Source organism: Myxocyprinus asiaticus, chromosome 8 (assembly GCF_019703515.2).
Source record: "Myxocyprinus asiaticus isolate MX2 ecotype Aquarium Trade chromosome 8, UBuf_Myxa_2, whole genome shotgun sequence".
In the NCBI taxonomy this organism is placed as follows: Eukaryota; Metazoa; Chordata; class Actinopteri; order Cypriniformes; family Catostomidae; genus Myxocyprinus; species Myxocyprinus asiaticus.
The window spans coordinates 54,865,613-54,885,164 of NC_059351.1; the positions used below are offsets into that span (position 1 = coordinate 54,865,613).

Below are 19,552 nucleotides of genomic sequence, written 5' to 3' on the forward strand. Positions count from 1 at the left end.
GACTAAAAGTTGCTGTGTCAGGCTGGTTGGGATGCTCAAACAAACTGATCAATGATTTGATAGAGCCACAGAGTCACAGTGTTTAGATCTTTCAGGAAATAAATAGATGAGTAGCTTATAGTTGATTACATATTTAAATGGAATATGAGAAAGTGTTTTATTAGGGCCATAAATTTGCCATTTATTATATAAAAAATAATATGTTCAAAATAATAAAAAAACTAAGTACCAGCTGTGTTCAGCAGGGGGCAGTAAGCAAAACTCCAGCTGTACAGAGAACAAACACATTCAGACTGGCTTGACAAGATGAGGACGCGTTCTTGCGTTCAAATACAGCTGGACGGAGCGCAATTCTGAATGCAGGGATCTCGAGACGTGTTTTTCCAAGTTTCAAACTACATTTAACTTCACACAGCGACCTAAAAATGCTGTGTTTATGATGCAATGCAACCAAAGTAGGACGTTTTAAAGCAAATATTGATATAAGTGATTAATTCCATTATTTAATCTGGATTTCATGTAACTACTTCCAATAAAACAAATTAATCGACTGACAGCCCTTCATATTACCACTGAATAAACTGCACACTTCAGCTTTAAGTAGGACATTATTTAGTCTCCTAAGTGAATGTTCACTCAGAACAGAGTGGTGGATTGAAGTCTGTCTGCGGTGTGAATAATAACAGGGCCGTTTACACTCTCTGGAAGTTCTGGCAGCTGAAAGTCCTGCTGCGCAAACATTGCAGGAACGTTCTCGATGGAAACAGCAGGAGCGGTCTGAGACGCTCGCCGAACCACAGGGTGACGACTCCATCGTCCGTGAGTCTGTCCAGTCGGAGCTCTCGCAGCACATCCAGAACAACAGAGGCAGATTGACCGCTCCACCACACAGACTGCAGAGAATAGATCAGCAGTCATACAGAAACAATGCTGTGAAAATCATGCAACAGGCAAATTATGCAACTATTTCCAAACGAATTTTCATCATGCAGAATGATTCTGCATTCATGTGGCTTCATCCCTACTATGGCAAGGCAAGTTTATATTTATATATACACAATGGTAATTCAAAGTGCTTTACACAGAAATGATAAAGAGAAGGAAAAATAAAGATACATGAAAGTCCATTTAAAATCATGCAGCACTATGCAGTACATCTCCATCATGTGTTTTAATATATTGGATAGAATATTCAACTCATAATTTGTTTTCTTTTATCACTATATGCCAATCAGGCCAACATATTGGTTAATACAAATTATAGAAAGAAGGATAATATGTTTTTATCAATTAATACTTGAATTAATCGTTTCATTTTTTTTTTTAAATCGAGTCTAAACGGCGTCTAGTGAATCTGTAGAATAGCGCCTAAAACTCCATTACACTACTGTGCATTCAACGGGAAGCAGTAGAGTAAATCATTTAATCCACTAGTTATCTCCATAATATTAAATAATTTACAAAACAGCTATTCATGTTTAAGTGACGTGTAACTGAAATGCATTTTCAGCTAAACAGTAAACCTAAAAGAAAGATGAGTTCTGCTGGAAATGCTGTCTAAAATTAAAACGACTCTACATTTAAAGTTACAATATTTTAGTGAGGAACATTGGACGAGTGCACGATGCCATTAAAACGTGTTCATTTAATGCTTTGTTACGTATATGCCATTATAATACCATACAGCATATTATTGTCGTTTACATCATCTACGACGTAATCACAGCTCAGCTAATAATGTAATATCTCTGTGATAAGACATAGCGTTTTGACAAGCCTACCAGACAGGCACATTTTGGGAAAGAAAAAACCATTAGAAAAACAAATTAAAATAGCTTTTGTGTTGTGTTAGAAGTACAGTGCTGAGTGTGAAGTTCGTTAAAGAAATTACATTTACATTTATTCATTTAGCAGACGCTTTTATCCAAAGCGACTTACAAAAGAGGAAAATATAAGCGAATCATCTTAGGAGACAGTGGTATGAAAAGTGCCATATTACAAAGTTTCACTAACATCAGAATAGTATTCAAAACAGAATAAAAATGCAACAGGAATTGTTTTTTTTTAATGACTGGTTAAGTGCTCATGGAAAAATGTAGCTGCCGATGCGATGCTCATGGTGAAAACACTGTTAAAATAGTGTCCGAAGTATTCAGTTGTAAACTATGCTAAGAAAAACATTAATAATAGTTCTGATAATACACCTTCTACACAGGATATTTATAGTTTTTCACATTTCTTAGAATCTATGCATATTCCAGTAAACTAGTGGTGGGCTATCAGCCTTGTAAACACTCATTTTTTAAGATCCATGAATTAGTGGCCTTGAGTAAATACAGACAGTCAGACAGTTTGACTGAACTATTGATTGGTGTTTTACCCTGTTGGAGAGTATGTAGAAGGCGGAGTCCAGCAGGTGTGAAACTCTGGCCAGGAAGAGCTTCCAGCTCTCAGGTGAGCTTGTGACATCAGTAGACATCTTACACTCCAGTATAGAGACCAGGTGCTCAACACTGACATTTAAAACCTGAACAAAACGATTATATAATTACAATAACATGTATATGATTGTTTCATGCCAAAGTGCATGTCTGATTATAGAGATGCAGGTGTATTCTGGGATATCCTGTAGATTCATGTCTGATTACCGGGGTACAGGCATATTGTGGGATACTGAAATCGCAAAGCATCTTTGATGTGTCTCCATTATTCAGGTACTTCTGTAATGCAGAGCTGGACACATCAGCACAACAGAGGACATGGTTAGTCAAACTCCAAACAGCCTGAAAAATAGAGCATTTATTAAAACATTACTGTACCTGTCCACTCCACTGCACACCTCAGACTCTGAAATACACACAGTGAGAGAAAAAGATCAACACACACCACACATTACTGTACACTCACAAATGATCATGAAAATATTATGTTAAAGAGGTAAACACTGAATACCGTTGTATGGAGTCAATGGACACTGCTAAACAAAAGATAAAATAGAATTTTAAATGGATATATAAAGTTTTGTTCAGAATGTTGTAAAAGTGATTAATTTTAGATAACAGACAAACCTCATTCACAGGTGGGAATACAGAGCAACCTGTGAGAAAGTTCAAATAGCTTTAAGCAATGTGGGAAATGTAAAATAAACACACAGAAATCATGGATTAGAAAACTTGCGCTGACCTGAGGGTGTTGTGCGGCTGAAGTTATAAACACTCGCCCAGATGATGGGCTCCAAATCACCAGGTGACAATCTCAAGATGTTGTCAAGTTGCATGAATCTGATTTACAAAGGCAAAAACTAGTTAACCAGAGGTTTACATTCCTGTCTCTTTCTCTCAGCTATTAATGACCACATACTTACATTAACTGATTGGATTGACAGCTGAGAGGACTCTAGAAAATAAAACCATTATGTATAGATATTAATATACAGAAGAACTTAATTTTCAATTAGATAACTGTAGCTGTAATCAGCAGTAATGGGGCACGGCAGTGGCAGACACACCGTAACGGAAGTGTGAATCAGAGTCAAGCAGAACTATGACAATAGAACGATTGGTTTGAAGGTTATGAGAAGATTTAGAGCATTTCACCACCGGGGCATGCAGTCTAAAACTTTTACCAGGAACTTCAATGCAAGATTTGAAGGTTTCATTTTAAAATGCAAAAGCACTGCTAAATTATAGCTGCACTTATGATTGGTGTCTACATGGTAAAATTTGTTGGTGCGTTAATGAAAAATAGTTTGAATATCAAAAACTTTTTCATTGCTTTCAACCAGAAAGTTTTCAAGATTACCTAAAATGTTGGGAAAATCTGATGTAGTGAGTTTGAAAAACTATGTCGATAATTAAGTCTAGAAGAAATTTAAATAACTGAACTCTGAATTTTGTCTCTAGGCCATTTGGCTTAAAAGCAAAAGCACATGAAATCATGAACTGGCACTAGAGGATTTGAGAAAAAAACCCCAAATTTGGCATGATGAGTGTTAAGACACTCACTGAAATGTGTGCCAAATTTCACAACTTTTCACTATACGGTTTAGGGTCTGCCATAGACTCCCTGACAGAATAATAATAAAAAGAAAAGCACTTGTGAAACACTTCATACAGTTACAGAGAAAGCGGTAAGGAGCTGAAGAACTTCTGGAAGTCTTCGTTCCACAGGAGACTCAAGCAGGTGATTAAACACTCTATTGATGACCACATCTTTCTCTGGAAGACCAGGAAGTTCATCAACCATCAGTCCAACCATCTGACCCGGAGAGAGATACACCAGGGTCTCCAACTAAAGACAGATGGAAAAACAAGAAAAGTGATGGTACGAAGTTCAGTGGTAAGTCTGAAGATGTGGGTAGTCATTGTTTTCTTTCTTTTTGTCCTCTGTTCTTTAAAGAAATCAAATGTTGAAGATGTAAAGACATACAGGATCAAAGTGTGTGTTGATGGAGAACACATCTCTGAGAGACACAAACTGAGCAAACGGCCCAAAGTTCTTTAGCAGCCACTCAGTGTTGGTGTTAGCACTGAACACACAGCCCGGATCTGACACAACAAACACAGTACAATCACCTTCATGATCAACAAAACCATTTCCAAAATTCTGTCTGAAATATTTGTGGAAAAGAAAGACTTCCTGCTCACCTGTCGTGTTTCCTCTGAGGAAGGGCAAGATGAAAAATTCCACCATGTTTCTTCTCTCTGTCTCATCCATTAGAGAGAATTGAGAACTGAACTCCTCCAGACTAGGAAATTGTTCAAAATAAAGGTGAGTAAAGCATCTTATAAACTCCTGATAGTCTTGAGCTATTGGGAACATCAAGTAAATGTTTCTCTTACATGTTCTGGTAAATTGGGCAGCTGAGGTTTTTGCGGCTAAGGCACATCAGTAGAGTCGCTGATGTGGATGGTAAAAACGGTCTCAGAGTCTGACCTAACAACATGCTGATGAAACCGATATCACTCCATTGGTCAGGACTGAACTGCTCCAATCTCAGCTCACCAATCACATCCAGCACATTGGACACAGACACACCTCTGATTGGCTGAGACTGATGATATAATGAAGAATAATTATTTTGATATTCCCAGTTAATCTTGGGAAAATAGCAGGAGTTGTACAAGGCTTATTTAACATATTTGCTACCGTATTGGAAAAGATGATGAGGGCTTGATCTAGAACATCATTGGTTTTGGTGAGAAGCAATTTCCAGATCTCCTTTGAGTGACTGCTGCTGCTGGATAGTTGACACATCAGAAGTTCAGCCAGGTTTTTAGCAGTGAAGCCTGTCAGCTATGAACAGAAAATATTTAATCAGTGGTAATTGTGGTTTTCGGAAGTATTACGGTGATTTCAGTAAGTCTTGGGGATTAGATGCCCTGACACAAGACACGTGAAGTGATGATGCTCAATATCTTTGAGATCTTACCGAAGAGCAAGCGTACTGTTCCAGACTGATATTACAGGGGACTTCCAAGAGGCCAGCTGACAGGAGAGTCTCCAGCTCATTACTGTGGAAGACATCAGAATTTCATGAGTACTTCCTGTCTCACAGATGATGTCACAGTGCCAAAGTGGGCAAAAGATTATTTGCTCATACCTGTTGACTGCTGCACAAACTCTTGTAGCTGTTAAATTAATCAGAACACATTGATTAGTGCTACTCAGTTTCAATTATAATTGAATACAAAAATGAGAAATCTAAAATATTATGTGGTGTCATTGGGGATTCTGTTCTAAAACAAATGTTTGTTTTGCATCAGCAAGTATGTTTTCCATCCACTTACCATTCACTGGTGTGACTAGACACTAAAAGAAAAGAAAATACCATACATTACAGCTTAGATGAATTATGAATTATCTGGTGTGATATGAATTGAAGGTGTTTACTGAATTAAAATAATGAAATGAAATATTAAGGAATGAATGATAAGTCTTACTATTGGAGGTTCAGGAAGTGAACAGCCTGAAAATAATATGCACACATTTAACCATTCATTATGGCAGAAATAATAAGAAACATTTTTATTTTGTAGTAAAGTGACCAGTGAGAGATCATGAAGACACGATGATAGAGTAAGTGAAAGGAATGACCTCTCTCTCCATTCTGCTTGAGTTCTTCAGTTGTGTTGAGGACCAGAGTCACCATCTCTGATGGCAGGAAGGGTAAAGCCTGGAACAGTCTTGTAAAACTGAGGAAGAAACATGGAATTAGAGGAGCTGGAGATATCAGCAGAAGTAACTCCAGAGACACAATAATGTGACATCAGATGCTCAATAACACTTACATCAGTATGTAGGAGCTGCACGGAATAAAGACCTGTGGAAACAGGAACATGTGTCAGTGCTTTTATTAGATAATTGATTCGGATGGATGAAGAATCCTAAGAGATTTAGGGCCTAGTGAGCTGCCTTGCTGTCAACTTCCTACTTAGGCAACTGTCTTAAATGGTAGCATCCTAACTGTAATGGAGACACAAAGAGACTGATTTGGAACGCTCTTCATAGGCATTAACTTTACGTGCCATTCAAATAATTTTCCCCATGCACAGCACAAGGGAGACTCAACATGCTACTGATTTTCTCGTAAAGAGTAGGGGTGTAAGCCCGGTCGGTGTCCTGGCCAAATTTGCCCATTGGCCTCTATCCATTATGGCTTCCTAAAAATCCCCTATACATATGAATTGGCTACATCACTGTACTCTCCTCTTCACCAATATCTGGTGTGTGGTGAGCGTTCTGGTGCACTATGGCTGCTGTTGCATCATCCAGGTGGATGCTGTATACTGGTGGTTGTTGAGGAGATTCCCCCATTATAATGTAAAGCACATAGTAAAGCGCTTTGAGTGCCTAGAAAAGCACTACATAAATGTAAAGATTTTTTTTTAAATGTTATTATTTTTATCCCCTTTTCTCCCAATGTTGGAATGCCCAATTCCCACTACTTAGTAGGTCCTCGTGGTGGCGCGGTTACTCACCTCAATCTGGGTGGCGGAGGACAAGTCTCAGCTGCCTCCGCTTCTGAGATCGTCAATCCACGCATCTTATCACGTGACTCGTTGTGCATGACACCGCAGTGACTCCGCATGTGGAGGCTCATGCTACTCTCCGCGATCCACGCACAACTTACATTGAGAGCGAGAACCACTAATCACGACCACGAGGAGGTTACCCCATGTGACTCTTCCCTCCATAGCAACCGGGCCAGTTTGGTTGCTTAGGAGACCTGGCTGGGGTCACTCAGCACATCCTGGATTCCAACTCGCGACTCCAGGGGTGGTAGTCAACATCAATTATCGCTGAGCTACTCAGGCCCCCAAATGTATGGAATTATTTCAATCGAGGGTGATGTGACAGGAATGACATACCACACACACATTTTGGGTAAAATAGTCTGTTTTCTATCACATATTAAAAAAATGTATTGATTGTTTTCAGTATTAAATGGATTATAATTATTTAGCCAAAACTGATCTCGCTTCGTCTGACATATTGGATTTATTTTTTAACCGAGCTCTTCACCGTGCATTCTGGGATTGCCTACCTCTGGAAGAATACATATGATGGTACCTTAGAATTTGTCCAAAACGAAATAGCTTGGGAGACAGCATAATTAAGGTACCTACCTTTCGGAACAGCTGTTAGGTCGGGAGCACCTATGATGCCTTAAGCCCAAAGTATACTTTGGTTTTAATGCAAACACTTCTGTTGAATGCTCTGCCTTTCAAGTTTACTTAATTTGACTATTTCTCTTCAGGAATTTAGACCCATAAAGACGTCTTTATATTCCTTCAGACTCGAGCTATACAAAGGTATCTCCTGACCTCTTCTTGATGCACATATCCACTATTGTTGTTTCCAGCTTCATCTCTTGTTGTTTTCTGGAGATTACATCTTCTTCTAGTGCTTCTTTTTGCTAAGCAACAGCTGAACTGTGAGTGTTGCCGCACTGTGGAGCCACTAATTAGCGCAAAACAAATTCCAGGCGCACATTCAGAATACGCGTGGTTTAGAAAAAGCGGGCCGCACACGTTGTGTTTGAGCACTCTGCTAATGACAAAGGTAGTGTGATGCATCCTGTACACAGACACCTAGCATTTGCATCTAACTGAAGTATACATTGGGCTTTAAAATGCTGCCTCTGGAGACAGCTTATTAGGTTTTGGAACAAATCCACAGTGTCTTCCAGAACAAACAAACAGTCTGAAAGTATTATCCTTTAGTTATTTGACCACTGTTCATTCAACCTCTAATCCTATTGCTCATAATCCATGTGTAAAAACTAACAAGCTGTTAACATCAAAGTAAGTTTTACCATCTGTGATCGTGAGAGCAGGTTTTCTAGAACTTCTGGAAGTCTTCGTTCCACAGGAGACTCAAGCAGGTGATTAAACACTCTATTGATGACCGCATCTTTCTCTGGAAGACCAGGAAGTTCATCAACCATCAGTCCAACCATCTGACCCGGAGAGAGATACACCAGGGTCTCCAACTAAAGACAGATGGGAAAACAAGAAAAGTGATGGTACGAAGTTCAGTGGTAAGTCTGAAGATGTGGGCAGTCATTGTTTTCTTTCTTTTTGTCCTCTGTTCTTTAAAGAAATCAAATGTTGAAGATGTAAAGACATACAGGATCAAAGTGTGTGTTGATGGAGAACACATCTCTGAGAGACACAAACTGAGCAAACGGCCCAAAGTTCATTAGCAGCCACTCAGTGTTGGTGTTAGCACTGAACACACAGCCCGGATCTGACACAACAAACACAGTACAATCACCTTCATGATCAACAAAACCATTTCCAAAATTCTGTCTGAAATATTTGTGGAAAAGAAAGACTTCCTGCTCACCTGTCATGTTTCCTCTGAGGAAGGGCAAGATGAAAAATTCCACCATGTTTCTTCTCTCTGTCTCATCCATTAGAGAGAATTGAGAACTGAACTCCTCCAGACTAGGAAATTGTTCAAAATAAAGGTGAGTAAAGCATCTTATAAACTCCTGATAGTCTTGAGCTATTGGGAACATCAAGTAAATGTTTCTCTTACATGTTCTGGTAAATTGGGCAGCTGAGGTTTTTGCGGCTAAGGCACATCAGTAGAGTCGCTGATGTGGATGGTAAAAACGGTCTCAGAGTCTGACCTAACAACATGCTGATGAAACCGATATCACTCCATTGGTCAGGACTGAACTGCTCCAATCTCAGCTCACCAATCACATCCAGCACATTGGACACAGACACACCTCTGATTGGCTGAGACTGATGATATAATGAAGAATAATTATTTTGATATTCCCAGTTAATCTTGGGAAAATAGCAGGAGTTGTACAAGGCTTATTTAACATATTTGCTACCGTATTGGAAAAGATGATGAGGGCTTGATCTAGAACATCATTGGTTTTGGTGAGAAGCAATTTCCAGATCTCCTTTGAGTGACTGCTGCTGCTGGATAGTTGACACATCAGAAGTTCAGCCAGGTTTTTAGCAGTGAAGCCTGTCAGCTATGAACAGAAAATATTTAATCAGTGGTAATTGTGGTTTTCGGAAGTATTACGGTGATTTCAGTAAGTCTTGGGGATTAGATGCCCTGACACAAGACACGTGAAGTGATGATGCTCAATATCTTTGAGATCTTACCGAAGAGCAAGCGTACTGTTCCAGACTGATATTACAGGGGACTTCCAAGAGACCAGCTGACAGGAGAGTCTCCAGCTCATTACTGTGGAAGACATCAGAATTTCATGAGTACTTCCTGTCTCACAGATGATGTCACAGTGCCAAAGTGGGCAAAAGATTATTTGCTCATACCTGTTGACTGCTGCACAAACTCTTGTAGCTGTTAAATTAATCAGAACACATTGATTAGTGCTACTCAGTTTCAATTATAATTGAATACAAAAATGAGAAATCTAAAATATTATGTGGTGTCATTGGGGATTCTGTTCTAAAACAAATGTTTGTTTTGCATCAGCAAGTATGTTTTCCATCCACTTACCATTCACTGGTGTGACTAGACACTAAAAGAAAAGAAAATACCATACATTACAGCTTAGATGAATTATGAATTATCTGGTGTGATATGAATTGAAGGTGTTTACTGAATTAAAATAATGAAATGAAATATTAAGGAATGAATGATAAGTCTTACTATTGGAGGTTCAGGAAGTGAACAGCCTGAAAATAATATGCACACATTTAACCATTCATTATGGCAGAAATAATAAGAAACATTTTTATTTTGTAGTAAAGTGACCAGTGAGAGATCATGAAGACACGATGATAGAGTAAGTGAAAGGAATGACCTCTCTCTCCATTCTGCTTGAGTTCTTCAGTTGTGTTGAGGACCAGAGTCACCATCTCTGATGGCAGGAAGGGTAAAGCCTGGAACAGTCTTGTAAAACTGAGGAAGAAACATGGAATTAGAGGAGCTGGAGATATCAGCAGAAGTAACTCCAGAGACACAATAATGTGACATCAGATGCTCAATAACACTTACATCAGTATGTAGGAGCTGCACGGAATAAAGACCTGTGGAAACAGGAACATGTGTCAGTGCTTTTATTAGATAATTGATTCGGATGGATGAAGAATCCTAAGAGATTTAGGGCCTAGTGAGCTGCCTTGCTGTCAACTTCCTACTTAGGCAACTGTCTTAAATGGTAGCATCCTAACTGTAATGGAGACACAAAGAGACTGATTTGGAACGCTCTTCATAGGCATTAACTTTACGTGCCATTCAAATAATTTTCCCCATGCACAGCACAAGGGAGACTCAACATGCTACTGATTTTCTCGTAAAGAGTAGGGGTGTAAGCCCGGTCGGTGTCCTGGCCAAATTTGCCCATTGGCCTCTATCCATTATGGCTTCCTAAAAATCCCCTATACATATGAATTGGCTACATCACTGTACTCTCCTCTTCACCAATATCTGGTGTGTGGTGAGCGTTCTGGTGCACTATGGCTGCTGTTGCATCATCCAGGTGGATGCTGTATACTGGTGGTTGTTGAGGAGATTCCCCCATTATAATGTAAAGCACATAGTAAAGCGCTTTGAGTGCCTAGAAAAGCACTACATAAATGTAAAGATTTTTTTTTAAATGTTATTATTTTTATCCCCTTTTCTCCCAATGTTGGAATGCCCAATTCCCACTACTTAGTAGGTCCTCGTGGTGGCGCGGTTACTCACCTCAATCTGGGTGGCGGAGGACAAGTCTCAGCTGCCTCCGCTTCTGAGATCGTCAATCCACGCATCTTATCACGTGACTCGTTGTGCATGACACCGCAGTGACTCCGCATGTGGAGGCTCATGCTACTCTCCGCGATCCACGCACAACTTACATTGAGAGCGAGAACCACTAATCACGACCACGAGGAGGTTACCCCATGTGACTCTTCCCTCCATAGCAACCGGGCCAGTTTGGTTGCTTAGGAGACCTGGCTGGGGTCACTCAGCACATCCTGGATTCCAACTCGCGACTCCAGGGGTGGTAGTCAACATCAATTATCGCTGAGCTACTCAGGCCCCCAAATGTATGGAATTATTTCAATCGAGGGTGATGTGACAGGAATGACATACCACACACACATTTTGGGTAAAATAGTCTGTTTTCTATCACATATTAAAAAAATGTATTGATTGTTTTCAGTATTAAATGGATTATAATTATTTAGCCAAAACTGATCTCGCTTCGTCTGACATATTGGATTTATTTTTTAACCGAGCTCTTCACCGTGCATTCTGGGATTGCCTACCTCTGGAAGAATACATATGATGGTACCTTAGAATTTGTCCAAAACGAAATAGCTTGGGAGACAGCATAATTAAGGTACCTACCTTTCGGAACAGCTGTTAGGTCGGGAGCACCTATGATGCCTTAAGCCCAAAGTATACTTTGGTTTTAATGCAAACACTTCTGTTGAATGCTCTGCCTTTCAAGTTTACTTAATTTGACTATTTCTCTTCAGGAATTTAGACCCATAAAGACGTCTTTATATTCCTTCAGACTCGAGCTATACAAAGGTATCTCCTGACCTCTTCTTGATGCACATATCCACTATTGTTGTTTCCAGCTTCATCTCTTGTTGTTTTCTGGAGATTACATCTTCTTCTAGTGCTTCTTTTTGAAAGCAACAGCTGAACTGTGAGTGTTGCCGCACTGTGGAGCCACTAATTAGCGCAAAACAAATTCCAGGCGCACATTCAGAATACGCGTGGTTTAGAAAAAGCGGGCCGCACACGTTGTGTTTGAGCACTCTGCTAATGACAAAGGTAGTGTGATGCATCCTGTACACAGACACCTAGCATTTGCATCTAACTGAAGTATACATTGGGCTTTAAAATACTGCCTCTGGAGACAGCTTATTAGGTTTTGGAACAAATCCACAGTGTCTTCCAGAACAAACAAACAGTCTGAAAGTATTATCCTTTAGTTATTTGACCACTGTTCATTCAACCTCTAATCCTATTTCTCATAATCCATGTGTAAAAACTAACAAGCTGTTAACATCAAAGTAAGTTTTACCATCTGTGATCGTGAGAGCAGGTTTTCTAGAACTTCTGGAAGTCTTCGTTCCACAGGAGACTCAAGCAGGTGATTAAACACTCTATTGATGACCACATCTTTCTCTGGAAGACCAGGAAGTTCATCAACCATCAGTCCAACCATCTGACCCGGAGAGAGATACACCAGGGTCTCCAACTAAAGACAGATGGGAAAACAAGAAAAGTGATGGTACGAAGTTCAGTGGTAAGTCTGAAGATGTGGGCAGTCATTGTTTTCTTTCTTTTTGTCCTCTGTTCTTTAAAGAAATCAAATGTTGAAGATGTAAAGACATACAGGATCAAAGTGTGTGTTGATGGAGAACACATCTCTGAGAGACACAAACTGAGCAAACGGCCCAAAGTTCATTAGCAGCCACTCAGTGTTGGTGTTAGCACTGAACACACAGCCCGGATCTGACACAACAAACACAGTACAATCACCTTCATGATCAACAAAACCATTTCCAAAATTCTGTCTGAAATATTTGTGGAAAAGAAAGACTTCCTGCTCACCTGTCGTGTTTCCTCTGAGGAAGGGCAAGATGAAAAATTCCACCATGTTTCTTCTCTCTGTCTCATCCATTAGAGAGAATTGAGAACTGAACTCCTCCAGACTAGGAAATTGTTCAAAATAAAGGTGAGTAAAGCATCTTATAAACTCCTGATAGTCTTGAGCTATTGGGAACATCAAGTAAATGTTTCTCTTACATGTTCTGGTAAATTGGGCAGCTGAGGTTTTTGCGGCTAAGGCACATCAGTAGAGTCGCTGATGTGGATGGTAAAAACGGTCTCAGAGTCTGACCTAACAACATGCTGATGAAACCGATATCACTCCATTGGTCAGGACTGAACTGCTCCAATCTCAGCTCACCAATCACATCCAGCACATTGGACACAGACACACCTCTGATTGGCTGAGACTGATGATATAATGAAGAATAATTATTTTGATATTCCCAGTTAATCTTGGGAAAATAGCAGGAGTTGTACAAGGCTTATTTAACATATTTGCTACCGTATTGGAAAAGATGATGAGGGCTTGATCTAGAACATCATTGGTTTTGGTGAGAAGCAATTTCCAGATCTCCTTTGAGTGACTGCTGCTGCTGGATAGTTGACACATCAGAAGTTCAGCCAGGTTTTTAGCAGTGAAGCCTGTCAGCTATGAACAGAAAATATTTAATCAGTGGTAATTGTGGTTTTCGGAAGTATTACGGTGATTTCAGTAAGTCTTGGGGATTAGATGCCCTGACACAAGACACGTGAAGTGATGATGCTCAATATCTTTGAGATCTTACCGAAGAGCAAGCGTACTGTTCCAGACTGATATTACAGGGGACTTCCAAGAGACCAGCTGACAGGAGAGTCTCCAGCTCATTACTGTGGAAGACATCAGAATTTCATGAGTACTTCCTGTCTCACAGATGATGTCACAGTGCCAAAGTGGGCAAAAGATTATTTGCTCATACCTGTTGACTGCTGCACAAACTCTTGTAGCTGTTAAATTAATCAGAACACATTGATTAGTGCTACTCAGTTTCAATTATAATTGAATACAAAAATGAGAAATCTAAAATATTATGTGGTGTCATTGGGGATTCTGTTCTAAAACAAATGTTTGTTTTGCATCAGCAAGTATGTTTTCCATCCACTTACCATTCACTGGTGTGACTAGACACTAAAAGAAAAGAAAATACCATACATTACAGCTTAGATGAATTATGAATTATCTGGTGTGATATGAATTGAAGGTGTTTACTGAATTAAAATAATGAAATGAAATATTAAGGAATGAATGATAAGTCTTACTATTGGAGGTTCAGGAAGTGAACAGCCTGAAAATAATATGCACACATTTAACCATTCATTATGGCAGAAATAATAAGAAACATTTTTATTTTGTAGTAAAGTGACCAGTGAGAGATCATGAAGACACGATGATAGAGTAAGTGAAAGGAATGACCTCTCTCTCCATTCTGCTTGAGTTCTTCAGTTGTGTTGAGGACCAGAGTCACCATCTCTGATGGCAGGAAGGGTAAAGCCTGGAACAGTCTTGTAAAACTGAGGAAGAAACATGGAATTAGAGGAGCTGGAGATATCAGCAGAAGTAACTCCAGAGACACAATAATGTGACATCAGATGCTCAATAACACTTACATCAGTATGTAGGAGCTGCACGGAATAAAGACCTGTGGAAACAGGAACATGTGTCAGTGCTTTTATTAGATAATTGATTCGGATGGATGAAGAATCCTAAGAGATTTAGGGCCTAGTGAGCTGCCTTGCTGTCAACTTCCTACTTAGGCAACTGTCTTAAATGGTAGCATCCTAACTGTAATGGAGACACAAAGAGACTGATTTGGAACGCTCTTCATAGGCATTAACTTTACGTGCCATTCAAATAATTTTCCCCATGCACAGCACAAGGGAGACTCAACATGCTACTGATTTTCTCGTAAAGAGTAGGGGTGTAAGCCCGGTCGGTGTCCTGGCCAAATTTGCCCATTGGCCTCTATCCATTATGGCTTCCTAAAAATCCCCTATACATATGAATTGGCTACATCACTGTACTCTCCTCTTCACCAATATCTGGTGTGTGGTGAGCGTTCTGGTGCACTATGGCTGCTGTTGCATCATCCAGGTGGATGCTGTATACTGGTGGTTGTTGAGGAGATTCCCCCATTATAATGTAAAGCACATAGTAAAGCGCTTTGAGTGCCTAGAAAAGCACTACATAAATGTAAAGATTTTTTTTTAAATGTTATTATTTTTATCCCCTTTTCTCCCAATGTTGGAATGCCCAATTCCCACTACTTAGTAGGTCCTCGTGGTGGCGCGGTTACTCACCTCAATCTGGGTGGCGGAGGACAAGTCTCAGCTGCCTCCGCTTCTGAGATCGTCAATCCACGCATCTTATCACGTGACTCGTTGTGCATGACACCACAGTGACTCCGCATGTGGAGGCACATGCTACTCTCTGCGATCCACACACAACTTACCACACGCCCCATTGAGAGCGAGAACCACTAATCACGACCACAAGGAGGTTACCCCATGTGACTCTTCCCTCCATAGCAACCGGGCCAATTTGGTTGCTTAGGAGACCTGGCTGGAGTCACTCAGCACATCCTGGATTCCAACTCGCGACTCCAGGGGTGGTAGTCAGCGTCAGTACTCGCTGAGCTACTCAGGCCCCCAAATGTATGGAATTATTATTTCAATCGAGGGTGATGTGACAGGAATGACATACCACACACACATTTTGGGTAAAATAGTCTGTTTTCTATCACATATTAAAAAAAAGTATTGACTGTTTTCAGTATTAAATGGATTATAATTATTTAACCAAAACTGATCTCGCTTCGTCTGACATATTGGATTTATTTTTTAACCGAGCTCTTCACCGTGCATTCTGGGATTGCCTACCTCTGGAAGAATACATATGATGGTACCTTAGAATTTGTCCAAAACGAAATAGCTTGGGAGACAGCATAATTAAGGTACCTACCTTTCGGAACAGCTGTTAGGTCGGGAGCACCTATGATGCCTTAAGCCCAAAGTATACTTTGGTTTTAATGCAAACACTTCTGTTGAATGCTCTGCCTTTCAAGTTTACTTAATTTGACTATTTCTCTTCAGGAATTTAGACCCATAACGATGTCTTTATATTCCTTCAGACTCGAGCTATACAAAGGTATCTCCTGACCTCTTCTTGATGCACATATCCGCTATTGTTGTTTCCAGCTTCATCTCTTGTTGTTTTCTGGAGATTACATCTTCTTCTAGTGCTTCTTTTTGCTAAGCAACAGCTGAACTGTGAGTGTTGCCGCACTGTGGAGCCACTAATTAGCGCAAAACAAATTCCAGGCGCACATTCAGAATACGCGTGGTTTAGAAAAAGCGGGCCGCACACGTTGTGTTTGAGCACTCTGCTAATGACAAAGGTAGTGTGATGCATCCTGTACACAGACACCTAGCATTTGCATCTAACTGAAGTATACATTGGGCTTTAAAATGCTGCCTCTGGAGACAGCTTATTAGGTTTTGGAACAAATCCACAGTGTCTTCCAGAACAAACAAACAGTCTGAAAGTATTATCCTTTAGTTATTTGACCACTGTTCATTCAACCTCTAATCCTATTTCTCATAATCCATGTGTAAAAACTAACAAGCTGTTAACATCAAAGTAAGTTTTACCATCTGTGATCGTGAGAGCAGGTTTTCTAGAACTTCTGGAAGTCTTCGTTCCACAGGAGACTCAAGCAGGTGATTAAACACTCTATTGATGACCACATCTTTCTCTGGAAGACCAGGAAGTTCATCAACCATCAGTCCAACCATCTGACCCGGAGAGAGATACACCAGGGTCTCCAACTAAAGACAGATGGGAAAACAAGAAAAGTGATGGTACGAAGTTCAGTGGTAAGTCTGAAGATGTGGGCAGTCATTGTTTTCTTTCTTTTTGTCCTCTGTTCTTTAAAGAAATCAAATGTTGAAGATGTAAAGACATACAGGATCAAAGTGTGTGTTGATGGAGAACACATCTCTGAGAGACACAAACTGAGCAAACGGCCCAAAGTTCATTAGCAGCCACTCAGTGTTGGTGTTAGCACTGAACACACAGCCCGGATCTGACACAACAAACACAGTACAATCACCTTCATGATCAACAAAACCATTTCCAAAATTCTGTCTGAAATATTTGTGGAAAAGAAAGACTTCCTGCTCACCTGTCGTGTTTCCTCTGAGGAAGGGCAAGATGAAAAATTCCACCATGTTTCTTCTCTCTGTCTCATCCATTAGAGAGAATTGAGAACTGAACTCCTCCAGACTAGGAAATTGTTCAAAATAAAGGTGAGTAAAGCATCTTATAAACTCCTGATAGTCTTGAGCTATTGGGAACATCAAGTAAATGTTTCTCTTACATGTTCTGGTAAATTGGGCAGCTGAGGTTTTTGCGGCTAAGGCACATCAGTAGAGTCGCTGATGTGGATGGTAAAAACGGTCTCAGAGTCTGACCTAACAACATGCTGATGAAACCGATATCACTCCATTGGTCAGGACTGAACTGCTCCAATCTCAGCTCACCAATCACATCCAGCACATTGGACACAGACACACCTCTGATTGGCTGAGACTGATGATATAATGAAGAATAATTATTTTGATATTCCCAGTTAATCTTGGGAAAATAGCAGGAGTTGTACAAGGCTTATTTAACATATTTGCTACCGTATTGGAAAAGATGATGAGGGCTTGATCTAGAACATCATTGGTTTTGGTGAGAAGCAATTTCCAGATCTCCTTTGAGTGACTGCTGCTGCTGGATAGTTGACACATCAGAAGTTCAGCCAGGTTTTTAGCAGTGAAGCATGTCAGCTATGAACAGAAAATATTTAATCAGTGGTAATTGTGGTTTTCGGAAGTATTACGGTGATTTCAGTAAATCTTGGGGATTAGATGCCCTGACACAAGACACGTGAAGTGATGATGCTCAATATCTTTGAGATCTTACCGAAGAGCAAGCGTACTGTTCCAGACTGATATTACAGGGGACTTCCAAGAGACCAGCTGACAGGAGAGTATCAGTACTGTGGGGTGAGAAAAATGCTTTTCACGAATTTGCATGACATGAATTTGATGTGCTTTGGCATTAAAACATCCAATGAAAATTACCTGTTGACTCCATCACAAATTTCTGTTTCTGTAAAGTACACAAAAAGGAATGTTAAAGTGAAACCCGAAAAAGCATTTTTTGTATTGTAAAACAATATTTCACACCATCAACAATATCTAATATAACTTACCATTGACTGGAGTTGAAATACACTGTAAATTATGTAACCACACAACAATAACAGATTATGAACAGCTTTTTAAATCTGGACACTATAAATCTTTCTGTATTTGAGCTGTAATGTTTCTGAAAATACACATCAAGTTCAAATGTTATTTCTTACCGTAACAAGTGGAGGAAAACAACCTGTAAGAAAACAACACAATGACATCATGATGTCTATCCAAGCAATAGGGACAACATTGCCCAAAAAAAAAGATGTTAGCTAAATTTTACAAAACCTCAATATGTGGATTTTCTTAAAGGGAAAACTGGGCCATAGATCAAGTCTTTAATAATTGCATTTAGTTTTATTTTGGAAAAAAAAGTTATATGCCCTCATTTAGATGGCAGAACAAATGTGTGTGTGGAGTGTGAGTATGTACCGGGTGGTGCAATCTCTTTCAGCTGGTTCATTCTCTCCTGAATGGGCTGCATCATATATAGAGGAACCACAGACAGAGATTCCTCCAATCTCTGAACTCTGAGAGACAGCAAGATAAATTCTTTGTAATTGGATCTCTGTGAGTGACTGAAACTGTTGTTTTGGAAACATTTGGTGTTACTTACATCTGCTGGTATGACGTGCATTCTAGACCCATCTGATATCAAAACGAAACATGAAAATAAGTTGCAAATCAATCACGTACAAATTTCCTACAGTCTGCCCATAGACCAACAGGTTGCCAGAGATGTTTTTACCTCATCAGTGAGCACAATGAGGTGTCCAAGCATCTCAAGGAGACCACGTTCCTCAGGAGAGATCAGGATGTGATTAAAAACCTCATTTATGATCACGCTTTTCGCCGGAAGACCTGGGAAATCCTCAACTATCAGTTCAGCTGTCTGTCTGGGCGACAAAACCATCAGTGCCTCAATCTGAAAGACACACGCACACAAAAAACACATGCAACCAATTACCAACATTTTCCTCAATAAAACAGATTTAACAAATGACAGCTGCAGAGCATTCATCAGAATAATTAAACATACCTCAAGACACACTGTGATAGAAAATAGCAGAAGCCAAATCAATCAAACACAATATCTGACATAAAGCATACAACTGGATCTTTGCTTTAGCAATATGTGAAAGTATGCTGAAATTCTGCACTTGTTGTGGTCAGTGGGAGTGGAGTAAACTTACAGCATTGAAGTCTTGGTTCAGCTGGTAAA

At 39.8% G+C, this 19,552-nt stretch overlaps 1 protein-coding gene across 1 annotated transcript in view; it reads right to left on the minus strand.

Moving 5' to 3' along the window:
- The window catches only part of LOC127444822 (uncharacterized), a 48,785-nt gene extending 30,234 nt beyond the window's left edge, over positions 1–18,551 (minus strand). The window contains exons 1-50 of the mRNA XM_051704363.1: positions 18,501–18,551; positions 18,348–18,369; positions 18,217–18,244; positions 18,056–18,131; positions 17,773–17,919; positions 17,466–17,677; positions 17,271–17,371; positions 17,053–17,171; positions 16,738–16,914; positions 14,698–14,729; positions 14,504–14,601; positions 14,350–14,375; positions 14,197–14,218; positions 14,010–14,037; positions 13,839–13,920; positions 13,556–13,702; positions 13,249–13,460; positions 13,054–13,154; positions 12,836–12,954; positions 12,521–12,697; positions 10,495–10,526; positions 10,301–10,398; positions 10,147–10,172; positions 9,994–10,015; positions 9,807–9,834; positions 9,636–9,717; positions 9,353–9,499; positions 9,046–9,257; positions 8,851–8,951; positions 8,633–8,751; positions 8,318–8,494; positions 6,291–6,322; positions 6,097–6,194; positions 5,943–5,968; positions 5,790–5,811; positions 5,603–5,630; positions 5,432–5,513; positions 5,149–5,295; positions 4,842–5,053; positions 4,647–4,747; positions 4,429–4,547; positions 4,120–4,290; positions 3,365–3,396; positions 3,184–3,281; positions 3,069–3,097; positions 2,953–2,977; positions 2,820–2,847; positions 2,649–2,733; positions 2,381–2,527; positions 697–893 (exon numbers count right to left, since the gene is read on the minus strand). Of these exons, the coding sequence (XP_051560323.1) occupies positions 697–893; positions 2,381–2,527; positions 2,649–2,733; positions 2,820–2,847; positions 2,953–2,977; positions 3,069–3,097; positions 3,184–3,281; positions 3,365–3,396; positions 4,120–4,290; positions 4,429–4,547; positions 4,647–4,747; positions 4,842–5,053; positions 5,149–5,295; positions 5,432–5,513; positions 5,603–5,630; positions 5,790–5,811; positions 5,943–5,968; positions 6,097–6,194; positions 6,291–6,322; positions 8,318–8,494; positions 8,633–8,751; positions 8,851–8,951; positions 9,046–9,257; positions 9,353–9,499; positions 9,636–9,717; positions 9,807–9,834; positions 9,994–10,015; positions 10,147–10,172; positions 10,301–10,398; positions 10,495–10,526; positions 12,521–12,697; positions 12,836–12,954; positions 13,054–13,154; positions 13,249–13,460; positions 13,556–13,702; positions 13,839–13,920; positions 14,010–14,037; positions 14,197–14,218; positions 14,350–14,375; positions 14,504–14,601; positions 14,698–14,729; positions 16,738–16,914; positions 17,053–17,171; positions 17,271–17,371; positions 17,466–17,677; positions 17,773–17,919; positions 18,056–18,131; positions 18,217–18,244; positions 18,348–18,369; positions 18,501–18,551 (4,700 nt within the window). The remainder of the gene's footprint in view (positions 1–696; positions 894–2,380; positions 2,528–2,648; positions 2,734–2,819; positions 2,848–2,952; positions 2,978–3,068; positions 3,098–3,183; positions 3,282–3,364; positions 3,397–4,119; positions 4,291–4,428; positions 4,548–4,646; positions 4,748–4,841; positions 5,054–5,148; positions 5,296–5,431; positions 5,514–5,602; positions 5,631–5,789; positions 5,812–5,942; positions 5,969–6,096; positions 6,195–6,290; positions 6,323–8,317; positions 8,495–8,632; positions 8,752–8,850; positions 8,952–9,045; positions 9,258–9,352; positions 9,500–9,635; positions 9,718–9,806; positions 9,835–9,993; positions 10,016–10,146; positions 10,173–10,300; positions 10,399–10,494; positions 10,527–12,520; positions 12,698–12,835; positions 12,955–13,053; positions 13,155–13,248; positions 13,461–13,555; positions 13,703–13,838; positions 13,921–14,009; positions 14,038–14,196; positions 14,219–14,349; positions 14,376–14,503; positions 14,602–14,697; positions 14,730–16,737; positions 16,915–17,052; positions 17,172–17,270; positions 17,372–17,465; positions 17,678–17,772; positions 17,920–18,055; positions 18,132–18,216; positions 18,245–18,347; positions 18,370–18,500) is intronic.
- Between the last annotated feature and the right edge of the window lie 1,001 nt (positions 18,552–19,552).